Source organism: Notothenia rossii (genome assembly GCF_949606895.1).
Source record: "Notothenia rossii genome assembly, chromosome: 3".
In the NCBI taxonomy this organism is placed as follows: Eukaryota; Metazoa; Chordata; class Actinopteri; order Perciformes; family Nototheniidae; genus Notothenia; species Notothenia rossii.
In genome coordinates this window covers 75,742,870-75,766,684 of record NC_136901.1, presented here as the reverse complement: position 1 = coordinate 75,766,684, position 23,815 = coordinate 75,742,870, and the positions used below count along the sequence as shown (strand labels likewise).

The 23,815-nt window shown below is 40.2% G+C and overlaps 3 protein-coding genes across 3 annotated transcripts; all 3 read right to left on the bottom strand.

Moving 5' to 3' along the window:
• Positions 1 to 448: 448 nt before the first annotated feature.
• Positions 449 to 2,938, bottom strand: LOC307033032 (protocadherin beta-15-like; the record flags this gene model as incomplete). Its single annotated transcript, XM_079671302.1, has 1 exon — positions 449 to 2,938. One exon carries the CDS (start codon positions 2,936 to 2,938, stop codon positions 449 to 451), a length of 2,490 nt encoding a protein of 829 aa, XP_079527428.1.
• Positions 2,939 to 5,322: 2,384 nt separating this feature from the next.
• LOC307033031 (uncharacterized protein) lies at positions 5,323 to 13,058 on the bottom strand (the record flags this gene model as incomplete). The annotated part of the gene is made up of 3 exons (XM_079671301.1): positions 5,323 to 7,741; positions 9,131 to 9,135; positions 10,668 to 13,058. The coding sequence occupies 3 exons, from the start codon at positions 13,056 to 13,058 to the stop codon at positions 5,323 to 5,325; spliced, it is 4,815 nt and encodes a 1,604-aa protein (XP_079527427.1).
• A 3,046-nt stretch (positions 13,059 to 16,104) lies between these two features.
• On the bottom strand, positions 16,105 to 18,510 carry LOC307031518 (protocadherin gamma-A11-like; the record flags this gene model as incomplete). The annotated part of the gene is made up of 1 exon (XM_079668705.1): positions 16,105 to 18,510. The coding sequence occupies one exon, from the start codon at positions 18,508 to 18,510 to the stop codon at positions 16,105 to 16,107; it is 2,406 nt and encodes an 801-aa protein (XP_079524831.1).
• Between the last annotated feature and the right edge of the window lie 5,305 nt (positions 18,511 to 23,815).

The following is a 23,815-nucleotide window of genomic DNA, read 5'->3' as shown; positions in this document are numbered from 1 at the left end:
GCTCCCTGGAGCCGGAAAACCAGGAAGCCTCTTCGCTCTGGCACCTCTCTAAAAAACATTTTATATCATCAGTTGTGAATATGCTTGAGGAGTGTTTCAGCACCATAGAAGGATGCAACAAGACCAGTAAGGACGTAAGTCACAAATAGACCAGAGCACTGTTTGTTAAACTTTGTCATCAGCTAAAGAAAAAGTGTTCTCAGACTGCAGTGATGTCATTAAGAGAGGTCTAATAAGTGAATGTTAACTCGTTCTTAGACTATAGAACCTCATCCATATATCCATGATGAATCAGGCGTAGGAACTGCAGCTATTCTAATTAATCAAGGACAGTAAACATAGTGATAACTAATAATACGTGCAGAGAATTGACAACAATGCCCTGGGATAATTTACACCATTAATCATTTTGGAAAATCTTCTGTTATCCAAAAAATGTAATTCAAAATCAACAAGTAATTTCAAAGGAAGCACATTTGCAAAACGTAAAAGTTCTCTGCTCAACAGTCAGGAACAAACCATCCATATGACAAAGACACAGGAAGGTTCCTACCTCAGGAGAAGAATCACAATCCCCAAACACTTCAGCAAAGTCTGAAGGGCTTTTCCTCAGAGTCTGGTCAGCAGGCAGTGTGTTGTCATTGTAAGATGACACAAACTTAAAGTCACTGGTTCTGGAACCTGTTGTCAGGTAGGCGTCATAATTGTAAGCGCTGCGTAAAGTTCCTGTTCCGTCAACATCTGCGTAATTAGGAGGGAGATAAGCGCTGGGGATGGCGACTGCTCCATCAAACAACAGTCGGGGCTTTCTCCTACGACAAAACCTCACACCCAGGATGATGATGATGAAGGTGAGGAAAAAAGTGGACACGGACACCAGCGCGATGATAAGATAAGAGGTCAGTTTGGAGTTCTTCTCATCATAAGAAATATCCTTCAGTTCGGGCACCTCAGCCAAGTTATCAGAGATAAGTAAATACATGGAGCAGGTGGCAGAGAGAGAGGGCTGTCCGTTATCTTTCACTGACACAATAAGGTTCTGTTTCATGCTGTCAGACTCAGAAATGTCCCGCTGTGTCCTGATCTCTCCGCTGTGGAGACCAATAGTGAAAAGTCCCGGATCAGTGGATTTGACTATATGATAGGACAGCCAGGCGTTCTGTCCGGAGTCCGCGTCCACCGCGATCACTTTGGACACCAGAGAACCTCCGTGTGCAGCTTTGGGGACCAGCTCGGTCATGAAGGAGTTGACCTCCGGGGCGGGGTACAGTATCTGAGGACAGTTGTCATTCACATCCGATATGAACACACTGACGGTCACGTTGCTGCTGAGCGGAGGAGAACCGTTGTCCCTGGCCATCACGTGAACTTTAAAACTCCTGAACTGTTCATAATCAAACGTCTTCACAGCGTGGATCACCCCCGTGTCTCCGTTAACAGACAGATAGGAGGACACCGGGGCACCGTTCACCTCACCGGGTAACAGAGAATAAATCACAGTACCGTTTTGTCTCCAGTCGGGGTCTCGAGCAGTAACGGAACATAAAGTGGAGCCAGGTTTGTTGTTTTCAGTCACATACGCGCTGTAGGACTGCTCCTCAAACACAGGTGGATTGTCGTTGATGTCTGCTACAGATAACTGAACCGTTTTAGAGGAGGAAAGAGGAGGAGAGCCCTCGTCAGTGGCAATGATTGTGATGTTGTAATCAGACACTAGTTCACGGTCCAGTTGTCCTGTGGTAACCAGAGAATAATAGTTTTTAATAGAAGGAACCAACTTAAAAGGGACGTTTTGCTGAATGGAGCAGCGGACCTGTCCGTTAGTCTCAGAGTCTCTATCCTGCACGTTAATGATGCCCACCTCTGAACCAGGTGACACGTTCTCAGGTATGGGGTTAGTCAGGGATTTTAGGTATATTACAGGCGCATTATCATTCATATCTGTAACATCTATTATAACAGTGGCGTACGAGGTTAGACCTAAACTGTCCTTAGCTTCCACGCTTATTTCAAACAAACTAGTTTCTTCAAAGTCAATCTCACCACTAACTTTAATTTCACCAGTTATAGGATCAATAGAAAATACATTTACATCATCACTAGATCCGTGGCCAAAATCATACTTAACATCTCCATTGAAACCTTCATCTGCGTCAGTAGCACTAACTTTAAGCACTATGGTATCTGGAGGAGAGTTTTCAGGCAGACTGGCTTTATAGACGGCCTGGCTAAACACTGGGGCGTTATCATTAGCATCCAGCACAGTGACGTGTATGACTACAGTACCTGATCTCTGAGGAGAGCCTCCATCTAAAGCTGTGAGGAGCAAATTAATTTCATTTTGCTTTTCTCTATCAAGTGTATTCTCAAGCACAAGTTCAACCTTATTACTGTCAACAGCGAGAATAAAGTTGTCGTTTTTTTGTAAACTGTATCTCTGAACAGCATTTTGACCTACATCTGCGTCATGGGCTTTCTCGATAGAAAAGCGGTTACCCTTAGCAGCTGACTCCCTTATTTCTATTTCAATCAATTGTTTTTTGAACGTTGGCGAGTTGTCATTTACATCCTGAATATGCACACTAACACGATGAAGCTCCAGAGGATTTTCTAACACCAGATCTACTTTCACAACACACGAGGGTTTCTTGCCACAAAGGCTTTCTCGGTCCATTCTCTCCGATGTGACCAAATCTCCTGTATCCAGATTAATATCATAGTACCGCTTACGAGTCCCCTCAGAATCAACACGGGCCTTTCGGGAAGATAAAGTCCTCAGATCAAGACCGAGATCTTTGGCTATATTTCCAACAACAGACTGGCGTTTCATTTCTTCTGGAATAGAATAACTCAGGTCTCCGTTAACGAAGTGCAGCGCTACAATAAAGGAAGCAAAGCAGAAAATCGGCCGCAGCGCTGAGAATCCTTTGTCTCCCATACTCGGAAAAAAACACGTCCCAGTTTGTACAAATTACAGCATGGAAAAACAAATTAAAATTCCAAAACAGAGTCAGCAACCAACATTTTACAAATGCAAACGCGATGCAAACTAATCGGGGAATGAAGGAATTGTTCTGAGAAATCTCATCCGATGGTAATGCAGTTAAAGTGGGTGGAAATGTCTCTGCTCCTTTTGTGCTGGCCTACAGCGGCACCATCAGGCGCTTTTTACTCTTTGCATGTGCGAGTATTGTTCCCCATGTCTAAATCTTTATATATATACAGTCTATGGTCTAAACCCAAATCATCTTCCCTAACTTCAATACAAACATGTGTGCCATATGTAAAACATAAACGTAATGTACAATGCTCAAAGTTAAATTAATAAAAAATATGCTTATTAAATATCACAGTTTTATTATTTGATTGCACTGTGTATTTAATTATAGACAAAAACCTAGAAATCAAAACAAGTAAAGAAATATAAGCATGAAAAATGTAAATGTTGAACACTATTGTTAAACATAAACAACTCATTCAATTAAAGGTAGGGTAGGTAAGAATGGAGAAACCAGCTCGAGTAAGCTAGAATTTGAAACACAACCAAAAAAAAGCTGCCCCTTCCTTAAGACTTCCTTACAGAGCCCCTCCTCCAACACACACGAACGCGCACATGACCAATGAGGGCACGACATAAGTTTGTGCACGAGATGGAAGGCTGACAGGCAGGTCGACCATCCAATTATTTGAGCATTTTTACAGCGCCACGGCTTCCACAGATGAAATATGTATATATATTTATTGTCAAAGCATTTAATGTATTCATTGCTATTGGGATGCAAGAGCTTTCCATGGAATATAACAAAAAGTGTTTCTGTAGTGAATTACCTACCCTATCTTTAACAAATTAACACTTTTTCTATCACTTATATCACGTGTGTGTAAATAAAGTATGTTCTTGTTGCAGGTATTAAGGATTGAGGTATATGGATTCGAATTAAATAATTACTTAGTATGCATAATAATGATTAGTGTAATCATTAATATCATTATATATAATTATTATCATAATTATAATGAAACATTGGAACATTTTAAATGATGTCTAAAGGAGAAAATAAGTTGTTTCAGTTCCATGGAGAGAGTCAAAAGGAAGATCACATGGGAGGGCTTGTTTACAGAGATGTAATGTCCAGCACCATGGACAGTGAAGGGGAAGATACTTCGATCCTTTTTCTTAAATAACAAGTTTAAAATACCACGATGTTAAGAAACTGTATTGCATCTGAGAGCATTTTAAATGTGACTCAAGTAAAAGTACATTACTATCTTTTGCAAAATGTACCTAACGTATCAACAACGTACATATTCGTTTAGCAGAAACAATCCTTCTGTGACTGATTAATATATTATCAAGACATTAAATAAAGCATCCTAAGCCCTTACAAAAAGGCCTAAATGCCTCACACTACAACTTACCCTGACACTGTGTTATACAACTATATACAATTGTAGGTATTTTATAGAAAATAAGAAACAAGGTCAGGAAAATAACAGAACCTAACTATAATAACGGTTAAGCATTTAGCTAAAAATATAAAAGTAGTGTTGAAAACAAAACAAAAAATAGCTTCCAAATTGAAAAAGTTGATAATAATATAGATAATTGAATAAATACAGGTGATTCTATGAAAAGCTATCGTAACATAATTTAAATATATTATGAAACAACAATATTATTAATAACAATTCAGATCATTAAATTACTATCTTTAATTTAGCCTCATCAAATTTGATAGTGTTTCTAAGAAAAAATAAATCTACAACTGCTCCCTGGAGCCGAAAACCAGGAAGCCTCTTCGCTCTGGCACCTCTCTAAAAAACATCGTATATCTTCAGTTGTGAATATGCTTGAGGAGTGCTTCAGCACCATGGACAGATGTCACAAAACCAGGAAGGACGGAAGTCACCAATAGACCAGAGCACTGTTTGTTAAACTTTGTCATCAGCAAAAGAATAAGTGTTCTCAGACTGCAGTTATGTGATTAAGAGAGGTCTAATAAGTGAATGTTAACTCGTTCTTAGACTATAGAACCACATCCATATATCCATGATTAATCAGGTGTAGGAACTGCAGCTTTTCTTATTAATCAAGGACAGTAAACATCACCCCCAAACTAAATCAACGCAAATACATTTGACAATAAAGACAACTATATAATAAGGCAGCAAATAATGGGTTGATGTAATTTACATGATTAACCATTTTGGAAATCTTCTGTTATCTAAAAATGTATTTCAAAGTCCACAAAACAATTTTACAGGAAGCACACAAATGTGAATAACATAACACTTCTCTGCTCTACAAGTTAGCAAAAAACATCAACTATGACAAATACAGAAGAAGGCTCCTACCTCAGGAGAAGAATCACAATCTCCAAACACTTCAGCAAAGTCTGAAGGGCTTTTCCTCAGAGTCTGGTCTGCAGGCAGTGTGTTGTCATTGTAAGATGACACAAACTTAAAGTCACTGGTTCTAGAACCTGTTGTCAGGTAGGCGTCATAATTGTAAGCGCTGCGTAAAGTTCCTGTGCCGTCAACATCTGCGTAATTAGGAGGGAGATAAGCACTGGGGATGGCGACTGCTCCATCAAACAACAGTCTGGGCTTTCTCCTGCGACAAAACCTCAAACCCAGGATGATGATGATGAAGGTGAGGAAAAAAGTGGACACGGACACCAGCGCTATGATCAGATAAGAGGTCAGTTTGGAGTTCTTCTCATCGTAAGAAATGTCCTTCAGTTCTGGCACCTCAGCCAAGTTATCAGAGATAAGTAAATACATGGAGCAGGTGGCAGAGAGATAGGGCTGTCCGTTATCTTTCACTGACACAATAAGGTTCTGTTTCATGCTGTCAGACTCAGAAATGTCCCGCTGTGTCCTGATCTCTCCGCTGTGGAGACCAATAGTGAAAAGTCCCGGATCAGTGGATTTGATTATATGATAGGACAGCCAGGCGTTCTGTCCGGAGTCCGCGTCCACCGCGATCACTTTGGACACCAGAGAGCCTCCGTGTGCAGCTTTGGGGACCAGCTCGGTCATGAAGGAGTTGCCCTCCGGGGCGGGGTACAGTATCTGAGGAGAGTTGTCATTCACATCCGATATGAACACACTGACGGTCACGTTGCTGCTGAGCGGAGGAGAACCGTTGTCCCTGGCCATCACGTGCACTTTAAAACTCCTGAACTGTTCATAATCAAACGTCCTCACAGCGTGGATCACCCCCGTGTCTCCGTTAACAGACAGATAGGAGGACACCGGGGCACCGTTCACCTCACCGGGTAACAGAGAATAAATCACGGTACCGTTTTGTCTCCAGTCGGGGTCTCGAGCAGTAACGGAACATAAAGTGGAGCCAGGTTTGTTGTTTTCAGTCACATACGCGCTGTAGGACTGCTCCTCAAACACAGGTGGGTTGTCGTTGATGTCTGCTACAGATAACTGAACCGTTTTAGAGGAGGACAGAGGGGGAGAGCCCTCGTCAGTGGCAGTGATTGTAATGTTGTAATCTGACACTAGTTCACGGTCCAGTTGTCCTGTGGTCACCAGAGAATAATAGTTTTTAATAGAAGGAACCAACTTAAAAGGGACGTTTTGCTGAATGGAGCAATGGACATGTCTGTTATTATCAGAGTCTCTATCCTGCACGTTAATGATGCCCACCTCTGCACCAGGTGACACGTTCTCAGGTATAGGGTTAGTCAGGGATTTCAGGTATATTACAGGGGCATTATCATTCATATCCGTAACATCTATTATAACTTTAGCGTAAGAAGATAACCCTAAACTGTCCTTAGCCTCCACGCTCATTTCAAAAGTACTAATATCTTCAAAGTCAATCGCACCAGTTACCCTGATTTCTCCGGTTTTAGAATCAATAGAAAATGCATTTACATCATCGTCAGACACATGGCCTAATTCATATGTCACATCTCCATTTACCCCTTCATCTGCGTCAGTAGCACCAACATGAATCACTATGGTATCTGGAGGAGAGTTTTCAGCCAGATTGGCTTTATAGACGGCCTGGCTAAACACTGGGGCGTTATCATTAGCATCCAGCACAGTTACGTGTATGACAACAGTCCCTGATCGCTGAGGAGAGCCTCCATCTAAAGCTGTGAGGAGCAAATTGATCTCTTGTTGTTTTTCACGATCAAGTGTATTCTCCAATACGAGTTCAACCTTGTTACTGTCAACAGCGAGAATAAAGTCTTCGTTTTTTTGTAAAAGGTATCTCTGAACAGCATTTTGACCTATATCCGCGTCATGGGCCTCCTCGATAGAGAAGCGGTAACCCTTAGCAGCTGACTCGCCTATCTCCATTTCAATCAAGTGTTTTTTGAATTTCGGCGAGTTGTCGTTTACATCTTGAATATGAAGACTTACACGATGAAGCTCCAGAGGATTTTCTAACAGCAGATCTACCTTCACAACACACGAGGGTTTCTTGCCACAAAGGCTTTCTCGGTCCATTCTCTCCGATGTGACCAAATCTCCAGTACTCAGATTAATATCACAGTACCGCTTACGAGTCCCCTCAAAATCAACACGGGCCTTTCGGGAAGATAAGGTCCTCAGATCAAGACCGAGATCTTTAGCTGCATTTCCAATAATAGACTCCCGTTTCATCTCTTCTGGAATAGAATAACTCAGGTCTCCGTTAACGAGGTGCAGCATTACAATAAAGGAAGCAAAGCAGAAGATCGACCGCAGCGCAGAAAATCCTTTGTCTCCCATCCTGATAAAAAAAACGTCTTCGTATTGTTAATGTCCAGCGTACTATCAAGATTACAATACAAAGTACCACCAAAAAAAACTCAATAATCCAACACTGGGTATACTGCGGACCATACAAATATATTGGAGGTTTAACCGATCGTTTTAGAAAAATACAACAGATTTGCATTCAGTAGTTGTGGGTGGGGTGGTGTGCGTCCATGTTCTGTAAGCCGACAGCGACACCATGAGTCTCTTTATATCCTCACAATGTCAGGATATTAAATGGTTTTCCAAGATTCTAATATCACGTGAAAGTATTTCCTTCACATATGACATGTTACTATCAGTTGAAAACAAGCACTTTTCAATGGATATAATGCAGATAGAAAGAGACAGCTCTGATTAAGTATGGCAACTTTGTTGTACTCCATACGTTACTCTGAAGACCATATTAATGTCTTTTTCAAAAATTATATTTGCAATATTATCAGATATTTAAGGTTCAGCCACATGGACACAGATGGGAAAGATACTTTGATTATTTTTTAAATAACATGTTTCAAATACCACAATGTAAAATGCTGCATTGCATCTGAGAGTCCTGCATTCGGAAATGTAGCCTACTCAAATAAAAGTAACTATCTTAAGCTAAATGTACATAAAGTATCATACCGTATACACTCGTTTAGCAGACACAAACCTTCTGATTGACTAATATATGATCATTCCTTAAATATCGTATCCTCAAAAGCCCCTAACAAAAAGGCCAACATGCATGACACTGCAAAATGCTCTAACACTGTCATGTAAAAATAGGTGTTTTAAAAATAAACAACAAACAAGGTCAGGGAAATAGCATTCCAAACAAAACAAATCACACGCAAATACAAATCCAGCAAAACTACTAAAGCAATGTTGAAAATTAAAAAAAAAAACTAATAAAAATTGCTTCTAGATTTAAAAGTCTAATAATAATTTAGATTTTGAAAACAAATCCACGTGATTCTAATGGAAAGCTATCGGTTTTTTTAATGGTAGGGTAGGTAATAATGGAGAAACCAGCTCGAGCAAACTAGAATTTGAAAGTACACACCCAAAAAAAATCCGCCCCTTCCTTCAGACTTCCTTACAGAGCCCCTCCTCCAACACACACGAACGCGCACATGACCAATGAGGGCACGAGATAAATTTGTGAAAGAGATGCAAGGCTGACAGGTAGGTAGGCCATCCAATTATCTGCCGCGGGCCGGGGCAGATCATTGGTCGTGCTTTTTACAGCGCCACGGCTTCCACAGATTAAATATTTGTATATATTTATTGTCAAAGCGTTTCATTTATTCATTGCTATCGGCATGTTAGAATATGCTATGGAATATAAAAAAAAGTGTTTCTGAAGTAAATTACCTACCCTACCTTTAACAAATGAACAATTTTTCTATCACTTATATCACGTGTGCTAACAAATAAAGTATGTTCTTGTTGCAGGTATTCATTCTTGAGGTTTACGGATTCAAATTAAATCATTACTTATTATGCATAATAATGATTCGTGTAATCATTAATATCATTATAAATGTGTATTATTATAATTATTATCATAATTATAATGAAACATTGGAACATTTGAAATTATGTCTAAAGGAGAAAATAAGTTGTTTCAGTTCCATGGAGAGAGTCAAAAGGAAGATCACATGGGAGGACTTGTTTACAGAGATGTAATGTCCAGCACCATGGACAGTGATGGGAAAGATACTTCGATCTTTTTTCTTAAATAGCAAGTTTAAAATACCACGATGTTAAAAAACTGCAATGCATCTGAGAGCATTTTAAATGTGACTCAAGTAAAAGTACATAACTATCTTCAGCAAAATGTACCTGACGTATCAACAACGTACATATTCGTTTAGCAGAAACAATCCTTCTGTGACTGATTAATATATTATCATGACATTAAATAAAGCATCCTAAGCCCTTACAAAAAGGCCTAAATGCCTCACTCTGCAACTTACCCTAACACTGTGTCATAAAACTAATATACAATTGTAGGTATTTTATAGAAAATAAGAAACAAGGTCAGGAAAATAACAGAACCTAACTATAATAACGGATAACTATTTACCAACAAATATAAAAGTAGTGTTGAAAACAAAACAAAAAATAGCTTCCAAATTGAAAAGGTTGATAATAATATAGATTTTTGAAGAAATAAACGTGATTTTTATGGAAAGCTATCCTTAAATAATTTAAATATATTATGAAACAACAATATTATTCATAACAATTCAGATCGTTATATTACTATCTTTCATTTAGCCTAATCACATTTGATAGTGTTTCTATGGAAAAATAAATCTACAACTGCTCCCTGGAGCCGAAAACCAGGACGCCTCTTTGCTCTGGCACCTCTCTAAAAAACAACTTATCATCAGTTGTGAATATGCTTGAGGATTGTTTCAGCACCATGGACAGATGTCACAAAACCAGTAAGGACGGAAGTCACCAATAGACCAGAGCACTGTTTGTTAAACTTTGTCATCAGCAAAAGAATAAGTGTTCTGAGACTGCTTTGATGTGATTAAGAGAGGTCTAATAAGTGAATGTTAACTCGTTCTTAGACTATAGAACCACATCCATATATCCATGATGAATCAGGTGTGGGAACTGCAGCCGTTCTAATTAATAAAGGACAGTAAACATCACCCCCAAACGAAATCAACGCAAATACATTTGAAAATAAAAACAACTATAATAAAGCAGCAAATAATGGGTTTATGTAATTTACATGATTAATCATTTTGGAAATCTTCTGTTATCTAAAAATGTATTTCAAAATCCACACATTTTTTTTACAGGAAGCACATAAATGTGAATAACATAACACTTCTCTGCTCTACAATTTAGCAGTAAAAACATCAACTATGACAAATACGTAGGAAGGCTCCTACCTCAGGAGAAGAATCACAATCCCCAAACACTTCAGCAAAGTCTGAAGGGCTTTTCCTCAGAGTCTGGTCAGCAGGCAGTGTGTTGTCATTGTAAGATGACACAAACTTAAAGTCACTGGTTCTAGAACCTGTTGTCAGGTAGGCGTCATAATTGTAAGCGCTGCGTAAAGTTCCTGTTCCGTCAACATCTGCGTAATTAGGAGGGAGATAAGCGCTGGGGATGGCGACTGCTCCATCAAACAACAGTCTGGGCTTTCTCCTGCGACAAAACCTCACACCCAGGATGATGATGAAGAAGGTGAGAAAAAAAGTGGACACGGACACCAGCGCTATGATCAGATAAGAGGTCAGTTTGGAGTTCTTCTCATCGTAAGAAATATCCTTCAGTTCTGGCACTTCAGCCAAGTTATCAGAGATAAGTAAATACATGGAGCAGGTGGCAGAGAGAGAGGGCTGTCCGTTATCTTTCACTGACACAATAAGGTTCTGTTTCATGCTGTCAGACTCAGAAATGTCCCGCAGTGTCCTGATCTCTCCGCTGTGGAGACCAATAGTGAAAAGTCCCAGATCAGTGGATTTGACTATATGATAGGACAGCCAGGCGTTCTGTCCGGAGTCCGCGTCCACCGCGATCACTTTGGACACCAGAGATCCTCCGTGTGCAGCTTTGGGGACCAGCTCGGTCATGAAGGAGTTGCCCTCCGGGGCGGGGTACAGTATCTGAGGTGAGTTGTCATTCACATCCGATATGAACACACTGACTGTCACGTTGCTGCTGAGCGGAGGAGAACCGTTGTCTCTGGCCATCACGTGGACTTTAAAACTCCTGAACTGTTCATAATCAAGCGACCTCACAGCGTGCATCACCCCTGTATCTCCGTTAACAGACAGATAGGAGGACAACGGGGCACCGTTCACCTCACCGGGCAACAGAGAATAAATCACGGTACCGTTTTGTCTCCAGTCGGGGTCTCGAGCAGTAACGGAACATAAAGTTGAGCCAGGTTTGTTGTTTTCAGTCACATATGTGCTGTAGGACTGCTCCTCAAACACAGGTGGGTTGTCGTTGATGTCTGCTACAGATAACTGAACAGTTTTAGAGGAGGACAGAGGGGGAGAGCCCTCGTCAGTAGCAGTGATTGTAACGTTGTAATCAGACACTAGTTCACGGTCCAGTTGTCCTGTGGTCACCAGAGAATAATAGTTTTTAATAGAAGGAACCAACTTAAAAGGGACGTTTTGCTGAATGGAGCAGCGGACCTGTCTGTTATTCTCAGAGTCTCTATCCTGCACGTTAATGATGCCCACCTCTGCACCAGGTGACACGTTCTCTGGTATGGGGTTAGTCAGGGATTTCAGGTATATTACTGGAGCATTATCATTTACATCAGTGATTTTTATCATTAATTTGGAATCTGATGAAAGTCCATAACCATCTTTGGCATCGATGCGCATTTCATATTTAGAATCATTCTCGAAATCAAGTAGTCCTATGACTTTGATCTCTCCAGTTTGACTGTTGAGTGAGAACACCTTTTTAGCCCTTTCTGAGATCCGGCTAAACTCATATGTAACGGCCCCATTGACTCCCTCGTCTGCATCGGTAGCCCTTACAGTGACGACCAAGGTATCAAGGGCTGAGTCTTCAGGCAGACTGGCTTTGTAGAAGGCTTGGTCAAACACTGGGGCGTTATCATTAGCATCCAGCACAGTAACGTGTATAATAGCACTTCCTGATCTTTGTGGATTGCCACCATCAACAGCAATCATCACTACATTTAAATTGTGTTCTTTTTCACGGTCTAGCTCTTTGTCTAACACCAACTCGACATTTTTAGACCCATCAGTATCGTCTCGGACAGATAACACAAAGTGTTCGTTATTTTGTAAAATGTATTGTTCAACCATATTTTTTCCGATGTCAGTGTCGTGAGCTTCATTTAGGCGATATCGGGCTCCTTTAATAGCCGATTCTCTTATTTCCAGTTTAATTATATCCTTTTGGAAAACGGGTGAATTGTCGTTTACATCCTGAATAAGCAGTGAAATGCGGTGCAGCTCCAAGGGGCTCTCTAGGACTAATTCGAATTTAAGCAAACACGAAACCTTTTCCGCACACAGCTCCTCCCTGTCAATCCTTTCCCGGATGACAAAATTGCCTGTTTTTAGATCAATATCGCAATAGTGCTGATAGCTTTCCTCCGTATCAATACGGGCTTTACGAGTGAACAATTTCCCTGCTTCAAGCCCAAGGTCCTTGGCAATATTTCCAACAATAGATCCGGATCTCATCTCCTCTGGAACAGAATAGCTGAGGTCTGCATTGGAAATGTAGAATAAAACGGCAAAGACGTAGGAAAAAAAAAGCCACAATCTCCCTTTTAGCTCCATTGTTTTTCCCGAAAGAAGATGCGGAAAGGAAATGTCCCCTTTTGCTGTCAAAGTTCCAATGTGATGGCAAAATTAACGGAACCGCTCATACAACAATGGCAGCACTGGTTTTAATGCTTGTATTACTCCCTTTGCAGTGGGTGTGGAAATGAGCCTCGTCTTATCTGCAAGTGAGCAGCGACACCGTGAGCTTATTTTGGAATTGTACGAACAACAACGAGCACTGCATTAAACACCATTGCGCTGCCATGATCAACAATACAGCATTTCAATGTTAGGACACAAAGTGAAAGTATTAAACTGCAATGTTTTAGGTTTGATTCATTTGTAGACACAAACTTCAGCAACATGGCTGACCGACAAGAAGTAGAACCAAAGCGTTTCCTTATTAACCATGTCAGCTCATAAAGTATAAATACCATGGACGGATCACTGAACATTTCAGATGGGATGTATCTAAATATTTACAAAATAACAATGGTAAAACGTGTTTCAACAGCATGAGGCCTACATTAATAGAAAAGGGGCTCCTATGTTTTCTCAGAGCATTAATCTGTGTTTAACAACAAATACATGATGCAACTATAAATTACACCAGGCATGTGTGATAGTTGGCCAATGTCCGAGGAACACAATATACACTCAGGAAGCAATATTGTGATGGACAAACTGATTAGTTTATCATCACGAAGAAAGTCTAAATATGATAAGCTGAACATTATTATCACAACAGTAACTTCAAATGGTAAAACCTTCATTGCTCAAGTAAAATGGTTGGTCAGCATGCGTTTCAAAGAAGTACATATTCAAATTCAAACTTTGATAACTGCTATTTTAAACTTGAGGCAAGGCAAGGCAAGTTTATTTATATAGCACCTTTCAACACAAGGCAATTCAAAGTGCTTTACAAAAATGAACGACATTAAGAGCATTAAGGAACATATTATAAAATGACATTTAAAAACACTCATTTGAAAGCAAAGATAAAAAGCAAAGATAATAAAAGTTATAGTGCAGTTTAAGATATGAATATATCAATTAAAAGCAGCGGCAAAAATAAAAGTCCTCAGCCTGGATTTAAAAGTTGTAAGAGTTGCAGCGGACCTGCAGGTTTCTGGGAGTTTGTTCCAGATATTTGGAGCATAATAACGGAATGCTGCTTCTCCAAGTTTAGTTCTGACTCTGGGGACAGAAAGCTGACCCGTCCCTGAGGACCTGAGAGATCTGGATGGTTCATCATTTAGCAGGAGGTCAGAAATGTATTTTGGGCCTAAACCTTTCAGTGCTTTATAAACCAGCAGCAGTATTTTTGAAATCTATTCTTTTACACACAGGAAGCCAGTGTAAAGATTTCAGAACAGGAGTGATGTGATCCACTTTCTTAGTGTCAGTGAGGACTCGAGCAGCAGCATTCTGAATCAGCTGCAGCTTTCTAATGGATGTTTTAGTGAGACCTGTAAAGACACCATTGCAGTAGTCCAGTCTACTGAAAATAAAAGCATGGACAAGTTTTTCTAAGTCCTGCTGTGACATTAGTCTTTTAATCCTAGATATGTTCTTTAGGTGATAGTAAGCTGATTTAGTAACTGCTTTAATGTGACTGTTGAAACTCAGGTCAGAGTCCATGACTACACCTAGATTTCTGGCTTTATCGGGTGTTTTGAACATTGCAGGCTGAAGCTCAGCGCTTACTTTAATATGTTCTGCCTTGGCTCCAAAAACCATTACCTCAGTTTTATCTTTGTTTAATTGGAGAACGTTCTCACACATCCAGTCATTGATTTGTTCAATGCACTTACTCAGTGTTTGAATTGGAGCATAGTCTTGAGGGGAGAAAATGAGCAACTGTTGCAACAAAAGCAAGTGACAAACAATGCAAATAATGCATTACAATAAATGAAGTGAAAATTGATTAATTATGAGCAGGAAAAAGGACAACAGGCGTCAAGATACCTTCAAATTGCCCTGAGGAATATGGGTTTTGATCTCTTACATGAAACCACTGTTTTAACAGCAGTTAAAAATATATATATATCTGTATGTTGAAGGTCTTAATTAAACAGTGACATGCAGGAATGTATGTATATGAAAATTCTTAGTTTTACCTTAAAATTAATAAATGAATGCCTTTAACATGAACATAATTATGTCAAGTAAGGTCAAGTTTTAAAAGCACACAATCCAGAAGTTGTAAAAAAATCAGTATGACATTCTAAATTAACCACAACGCGTCACAGCTAAGTACAATTCAAATGCCTGCTATGTTATCAAAAACATTTCTAAAAGAGAAAAATAGTGACGAGTCGCTAAGGATTTTCATTTCATAAATATGCTCATGCCAAAAACACATTGAATGCAAGTACAGGACTGAAAATGGCTTGAGAAATTGAACTTATAGGGCCAGTGAAATATGTAAATGAAAGGTGTACCTGAAGGAAACAACAAAAGTCAAATGTTGGATAAAGAAGTGTATAAGACTATGGCAATCCATCTGACGCTCAACACACTTAAGCATATGTGGACTTTTCCACAGAGTCTGGTCAGCAGGCAGTGTGTTCACATTGTAAGATGACACAGACTTTAAGTCACTGGTTCTAGAACCAGTTGTCAGGGAGGCATCATAATTGTAAGGGCAACAGCGAATTTCAGCCCCAAGGACAAAAAAACAACAAAAAAATCCAGCTCAACAAATAACACAAGAGCAGTTTAGATAGAAAGACAGTTTCCGGGAAAACATGTTTTCCATAATTTTTTTATTAATATGTTCAATAGTATCTAAAATGACCAAATAATTCAAAATGTCTGTAAACTACAACAAAATCACTTTTGTGAACTAGCGATGCATCATTATGCTCAATATGTGAATTAAGTCAATTGTGGAATACGACTGAAGATTTACGCTTGCACTTACTTGCAAAGTGAAATGAATGTACTTAAGGTAACTTCAACTCTAAATAATGAATATACATAATAATAATAAAACAATTAGACAAAAACGTTTTCAACACTATGTATTGTCTGGGAAATCAAGGTGCAAGGTCAAACATTAAGTGGCACCACTTCCTACCTCAGGAGAAGAATCAGAGTCTCCAAACACTTCAGCAAAGTCTGAAGGGCTTTTCCTCAGAGTCTGGTCGGCAGGCAGTGTCTTGTCATTGTAAGATGACACGAACTTAAAGTCACTGGTTCTGGAACCTGTTGTCAGGTAGGCGTCATAATTGTAAGCACTGCGTAAAGTTCCTGTTCCGTCAACATCTGCGTAATTAGGAGGGAGATAAGCGCTGGGGATGGCGACTGCTCCATCAAACAATAGTCTGGGCTTTCTCCTGCGACAAAACCTCACACCCAGGATGATGATGATGAAGGTGAGGAAAAAGGTGGACACGGACACCAGCGCGATGATCAGGTAAGAGGTCAATTTGGAGTTCTTCTCATCGTAAGAAATATCCTTCAGTTCTGGCACCTCAGCCAAGTTATCAGAGATAAGTAAATACAGGGAGCAGGTGGCAGAGAGAGAGGGCTGTCCGTTATCTTTCACTGACACAATAAGGTTCTGTTTCATGCTGTCAGACTCAGAAATGTCCCGCAGTGTCTTGATCTCTCCGCTGTGGAGACCAATAGTGAAAAGTCCCGGATCAGTGGATTTGACTATATGATAGGACAGCCAGGCGTTCTGTCCGGAGTCCGCGTCCACCGCGATCACTTTGGACACCAGAGAGCCTCCGTGTGCAGCTTTGGGGACCAGCTCGGTCATGAAGGAGTTGCCCTCCGGGGAGGGGTACAGTATCTGAGGAGAGTTGTCATTCACATCCGATATGAACACACTGACGGTCACGTTGCTGCTGAGCGGAGGAGAACCGTTGTCTCTGGACATCATGTGGACTTTAAAACTCCTGAACTGTTCATAATCAAACGACTTCACTGCGTGGATCACCCCCGTGTCTCCGTTAACAGACAGATAGGAGGACACCGGTGCACCGTTTACCTCACCGGGTAACAGAGAATAAATCACGGTACCGTTTTGTCTCCAGTCGGGGTCTCGAGCTGTAACGGAACATAAAGCGGAGCCAGGTTTGTTGTTTTCAGTCACATGCGCGCTGTAGGACTGCTCCTCAAACACAGGTGGGTTGTCGTTAATGTCTGCTACAGATAACTGAACAGTTTTAGAGGAGGACAGAGGGGGAGAGCCCTGGTCAGTGGCAGTGATTGTAATGTTGTAATCAGACACTAGTTCACGGTCCAGTAGTCCTGTGGTCACCAGAGAATAATAGTTTTTAATAGAAGGAACCAACTTAAAAGGGACGTTTCGCTGAATGGAGCAGCGGACCTGTCTGTTATTCTCAGAGTCTCTATCCTGGACGTTAATGATGCCCACCTCTGCACCAGGTGACACGTTCTCAGGTATGGGGTTAGTCATGGATTTTAAACTGATAACAGGGGCGTTATCATTCATATCAGTAACGTCAATTATAATTTTGGCGTAAGAGGTTAATCCTAAACCATCTTTAGCTTTCACGCTAATTTCGAAAGAACTGATTTCTTCAAAGTCAACCACACCACTAACTTTAATTTCTCCCGTTTTGGGATCAATAGAAAACACATTTACATTTTCATCCGATATGTGGACAAAATTATATGTCACATCTCCATTCACTCCTTCATCTGCGTCAGTAGCACTAACTTTAATCACTATGGCATCTGGAGGAGAGTTTTCAGGCAGACTGGCTTTATAAACGGCCTGGCTAAACACTGGGGCGTTATCATTAGCATCCAGCACAGTGACGTGTATGACTACAGTACCTGATCTCTGAGGAGAGCCTCCATCTAAAGCTGTGAGGAGCAAACTCATTTCACTTTGCTTTTCTCGATCAAGTTTATTCTCTATCACGAGTTCAACCTTGTTACCGTCAACAGCGAGAATAAATATATTATTTTTTTGCAAGCTGTATCTTTGAACAGCATTTTGACCTATATCTGCATCATGGGCCTCGTCGAGTGCGAAACGGTAACCCTTTTCAGCTGACTCACTTATCTCCATTTCAATCAAATTATCATTGAATTGCGGCGAGTTGTCATTTACATCTTGAATATGAAGACTAACACGATGAAGCTCCAGGGGGTTTTCAAACACCAGATCTACTTTCACAACACACAAGGGTTTCTTGCCACAAAGGCTTTCTCTGTCCATTCTCTCCGATGTGACCAAATCTCCAGTACTCAGATTAATATCACAGTACGATTTACGAGTCGCCTCAAAATCAACACGGGCCTTTCGGGAAGATAAGGTCCCCAGATCAAGACTGAGATCTTTGGCTACATTCCCAAAAACAGCCTGGCGTTTCATCTCTTCTGGAATAGAATAACTCAGGTCTCCGTTAACGAGGTGCAGCGCTACAATAAAGGAAGCAAAGCAGAAGATCGACTGGAGCGCAGAAAATCCTTTGTCTCCCATCCTGACACAAAACCAGTTTTCGTCGTGTTAATGTCCAGCGTATTATCCAGATTTGAATTGAAAGTACTCCTAAAAAAAAACGTTATAATCAAACTCTGGGTACTGCGGACCATACAAAAATATCTTTCAGGTGTTAACCGATCGTCTTGGAAAAATACAACCGATTTGCGTTCAGTAGTTGTGGGTGGGGTGGTGTGTGTCCATGTTCTGTAAGCCGACAGCGACACCACGAGACGCTTTATATCTTTACAATGTTAGGCTATGAAATAGTTTTCCAAAAGTCTAAAATCACGTGAAGGTAATTCACTCACATTCATACCGCATGTGGTATGACTTCAGTTGAAAACAAATTACTTTTCATTGGATATAATGCAGATATAAAAATAGATCTCTGATTTAATATGGCACTTTCGCTGTCTTTCATCTATTGATGTCAAGACAATATACATGTCTAGTTCAAAAAGATTAATTTGCAGTATTGTCAAAGATGAAATGTCCAGCACCATGGAGTGATGGGGATGATACCTCGACCTGTTTTCTTATATAACGTGTTTCAATAAGATGTAAAAAAAAACTGCATTGCATCGGAGAGTTAAATTTGACTTCGGTAAAAGTGCATAACTATCTTCAAGAAAATGTACCTAACATATTAAAAACGAACGTGCTCGTTTAGCAGAAACAATCCTTCTGTGACTGACTGATACAATATCATGACAACGCATCCTATTAACCCCTAACAAAAAGGCCTACATGCATGACACACTGCGACTTACCCTAACACAGTGTTATAAAACCAACATGAAACTGAAGGTGTTTAAAAGAAAAATACCAAACAAGGTCAGGTAAATAAAAATCCAATCTATAATAACATAAATAGACATTTAGCGAAAAATATAAAAGTACTGTTGAAAATTGCTTCTATAAAAAGGTTGAAAATAATTTAGATTTTGTAAAAGATATACGTGATTCTAATGGAGGTTATCCTTAGTAATTTAAATAAAATTGTACTGAACAACAATATTATTAATAACAATTTAGATCATAATATTACTATCGTTCCTTTAGCCTATCACATGTGCAAGTGGATCCAAGGGAAAACACATCTACAACTTCAATGTGTGTATTCGTACTGTGCATTCATGCATGTTTATTTGTACTTTACTATGTGAATTCAACAGAGGGAAACATTTAAATTCCACTCGGGGATAATTAACGGGTCATCTTCTTATACAGTATCTTGAGTTGTGAAAAGGCACGAAGAGCGTTTCAAAACCAAGGATAGATACCTCAAAACCAGTAAGGACCAATGTCACCATTAGACAAGATAACTGTATAAGGTAAACTTCGTATCATAGCAAAAGATTACAGTTTTTTTCAGTTGCTAACACACAAAAATCTGACATAAAGCCTAATTATTTAAACTCACACTCAAAGAACAAAACCACAGCTCAAATCTCCAAAACTCTAAACACATTTTCATCTCTGCACCCAATTTGCAATTCAACTTGGCACCCTTTGCAAAACACTACACACAGTTCTCTAAGTAAGGCACAGACATCTGACATATTCACTTGTTTGCCATTTTCAAAAATCCCTGCCAATAAACATGCTACAAATGAACCAATCAACAAACACATGTCAAACGAACATAAACACGGAAATGCTTTGTTGTTGACTCATCAATCAGGATGTAAGCACTAGAAAAAGGCTTCATGTAAGACATTTATAAAAACAATGGATATATGGACAGCAGCAAGAGGAAGAGGTAGAGGGAGGATAAGAGTGAGGGAGGATAAGATAGAGAGAGGGAGGATGAGAGAGAGAGGGAGGATTTCAGTTGAAAAGTTATTTGCAGCATAACGGTTGGAGCTGTATGACCGTCAGGCCTACAGGTGATGCTTCTTCTGCAGGTTGATGTGGAGCTGTGGTCAGACCCAATGATGTGGTAAAATGCTGCCTAAGTATTTTTCTCTCCTGTTTTTTCTTAAAACGTTTTTTTGTATTTATTTTTCCTCAAAGTTTTCCTTTCACTTTACTGTATTTGACAGAGGACTCATATGTGTTTGTTTACACACCAAACTATTGGTTTCGCCGCGCCAGGCTGCTACACCAAAACTATTGGCTTCGCCGCGCCAGGCTGCAGCCACAACAGGAGAAGCGGAAAGAGGGGGGGGGACACACACGTTTGAAATCTCCGCTTGTAGGCGGTGCGCAATTTTGCACGGGCACGGTACCAACCAGCAGCACAGAGGGAGAAGACCTCCGGTCACACTCGGAAAAAAACATGTCCCAGTTAGTACAAATTACAGCATGCAACAAAAAATAAAGATTCAAAAACAGAGTCAGCAACCAGCATTTTATAAATGCAAACGCGGTGCAAACTAATCGGGGAATGAAGGAATTGTTCTGATAAATCTCATCAGATTGTAATGCAGTTAAAGTGGGTGGAGATGTCTCTGCTCCTTGTGTGTTGGCCTACAGCGACACCATCAGGCGCTTTTTACTCTTTGCATCTGCGAGTATTGTTCCCCATCTCTAAACCTTTATATACAGTCAATAGACTTTATATATAAAGGTTTGGGCTTAGACCATAGTCTAAACCCAAATAATCTTCCCTAACTTCAATACGAACTGTGTGCCATGTGTAAAACATAAACCTCACAACGTAATGTACAATGCTCAAAGTTAAAATAACAAAAAATGCTTATTAAATAGCAGTTTTATTATTTGATTGCACTGTGTATTTAATTGACAACAATCTTGAAATACAAACAAGTAAAGAAATAGAAGCATGAAAAATGTCACTGTTGAACACTATGGTTAAACATAAACAACTCATTCAATTAACACATGAACCATTGTTCTATCACTACAATTATATCAGTACATAACGTGTATCTGGTAAAAAAATAAAGTATGTTCTTGTTGCAGGTATTCATTCTTGAACTTCATGGATTCTAATTAAATCATTACATATTATTCATAATAATGATTAGTGTAATAATCATTATATATATATATATATCTTTCATTATAATTATTACCATTATGTCATAATATATATATATATTTTTAATTATGATCATAATTATAATGAAACATTGGAAATGATGTCTAAAGGAGAAAATAAGTATTTCAGTACCATGGAGAGAGTCAAAAGGAAGATCACATGGGAGGGCTTGTTGAACAAATTACAAGTCTTATTCTTCTGAGTTGCTATTTTTTTACCAAGTCACGTTTCCAAGCAGTCATATAATGTATGGTTGCACATGGTATGTTAAAATTAATAATAAAGACAATATCCATATTTAGCACAACCATCTCCAACCCATCGTTGCCCAAAATGGGAAATGTGATTTGTAGCCAAACAGTAAAAGCCACACTGACCATTGGGGCAGCCAGGATATAACAAACAAACAAAACAGAGACCTTAACAATTTCAGCACAATTGAAAGCGACACACATTGACAACCCTTTCTTCCGGCTTAATCCTCAAATATATTAAATAAATCAACATTTCCTAATCTGATTCAAAAGTACATTGTTTTATCCATTGAAATGCATGGTATGTTAGCAGCAGCTAATTTGGTCTAGAGCCATTAATCTAAAGCAGATGTGAGGAGGAGGCTAAAGATGTCTGGTAAGCAAACGTCTTTATAACCAAATGTCCGGTTTTGGATTGTATACACCTGTAGTGCCTGCCGGAGGGCAGCAGGTTTAACAGGTGAAAGACGGGGTGTGAAATATCCTTAACAATGTCTTTGGCTCTACTGAGGCAGCGGGAGGTGTAAATGTCCATCAGGGAGGGGAGAGGGCAGCCGATGATCCTCTGTGCTGCTTTTACGACTCTCTGGAGCCTCATCCTGCCAGCCTCAGTGCAGCTGGCGTACCACACTGTGATGCAGTATGTTAATAGGCTCTCGATGGTAGAGCGGTAGAAGGTCACCATTAGCTTAGTGGCCAAGTTGTTCTTCCTGAGCACCCTCAGGAAGTACAGACGCTGCTGGGCCTTCTTGGTGACAGCTGTGGTGTTGTCCTTCCAGGAAAGGTTGTTGTGATGAGGACGCCGAGGAACTTGAAGGTGTGGACCCTCTCCACACACTCGCCGTTAATGTAGAGGGGAGCGAGGTTGGTAGTATTCCTCCTGAAGTCTACGATGATCTCTTTGATTTTTGTGGGGTTAAGTGCCAGGTCGTTCACTGAACACCACGCTGAGAGCTTCAGTACCTCACTCCTGTAGGCCGACTCGTCTTCTCCTCAGATAAGCCCCACCACAGTGGTGTCGTCAGCAAACTTGACGATAATGTTCTCTGGGTGGGCTGGACTGCAGTCGTGGGTGTAGAGAGAGTACAGGAGAGGGCTCAGAACACAGCCCTGAGGAGAGCCGGGGCTGAGAGTGCGGGTGGAGGAGTGATGGGGGCCAAGTCTCACACGCTGGGGGCGGTTAGTGAGGAAATCTTTGATCCAGGAACAGGTGGGTGGGGTAAGGCCTAGGTTTGATAGTTTGCAAACTAGAATTTTCCGGATGATTGTGTTGAACGCTGAGCTGTAGTCAATAAAGAGCAATCTGACGTAGCTCCCACGATGCTCCAGGTAGCTCAGTGCAGAGTGGAGAGCTATGGCTATGGCATCTTCAGTGGATCTATTTGCTCTGTAGGCAAACTGGTGTGGGTCGAGGGTGGGGGGAAGGCAGGCCTTTATGTGATGTAACACCAGCCTCTCAAAACACTTCATGATCACAGGTGTCAGTGAATTGGGGCGGTAGTCATTAAGGCTGTCTGTGGTTGCTTTCTTATTGCTTGCTAGCATTACTCCAAGCTGCAAACAAACAGCATTTTGTCTTTCAGCTTGATACTAGCATCACAATAAGCTGGCCAGCAGCTCCACCATGGCCTTCACACAGACCCCAAACTAATCCTTTGAATTGTGCAAAATTTAAAGATGAATTGCAATGCCATGTCTCACATTACACCAAAGTCAGAAATGTAATTACTTCAACAATTTCTGTTTCCTAAATATAAATATTAACTGTAAATACAAAACCTAAAATCAAAACGCACATTTTTAACTCTCATGAGGTTCAGGTAATAATGCCCAATGAAATCAACTACCGCCGTTTTGAAGCAATTCAGACCAAACTACTGCATTGGTCAGGTGAACTGTTCCCATTAGCAACAAACTCAAATATATCACAATGTTAATGAAGTCAAGATGAAACCATACCAATAATGCAGCAGCATTACTTTTACAAAGTGAATGGCTATTAGCACATTCAACTAAGGGCAGGTAGTAAAATACATAACTA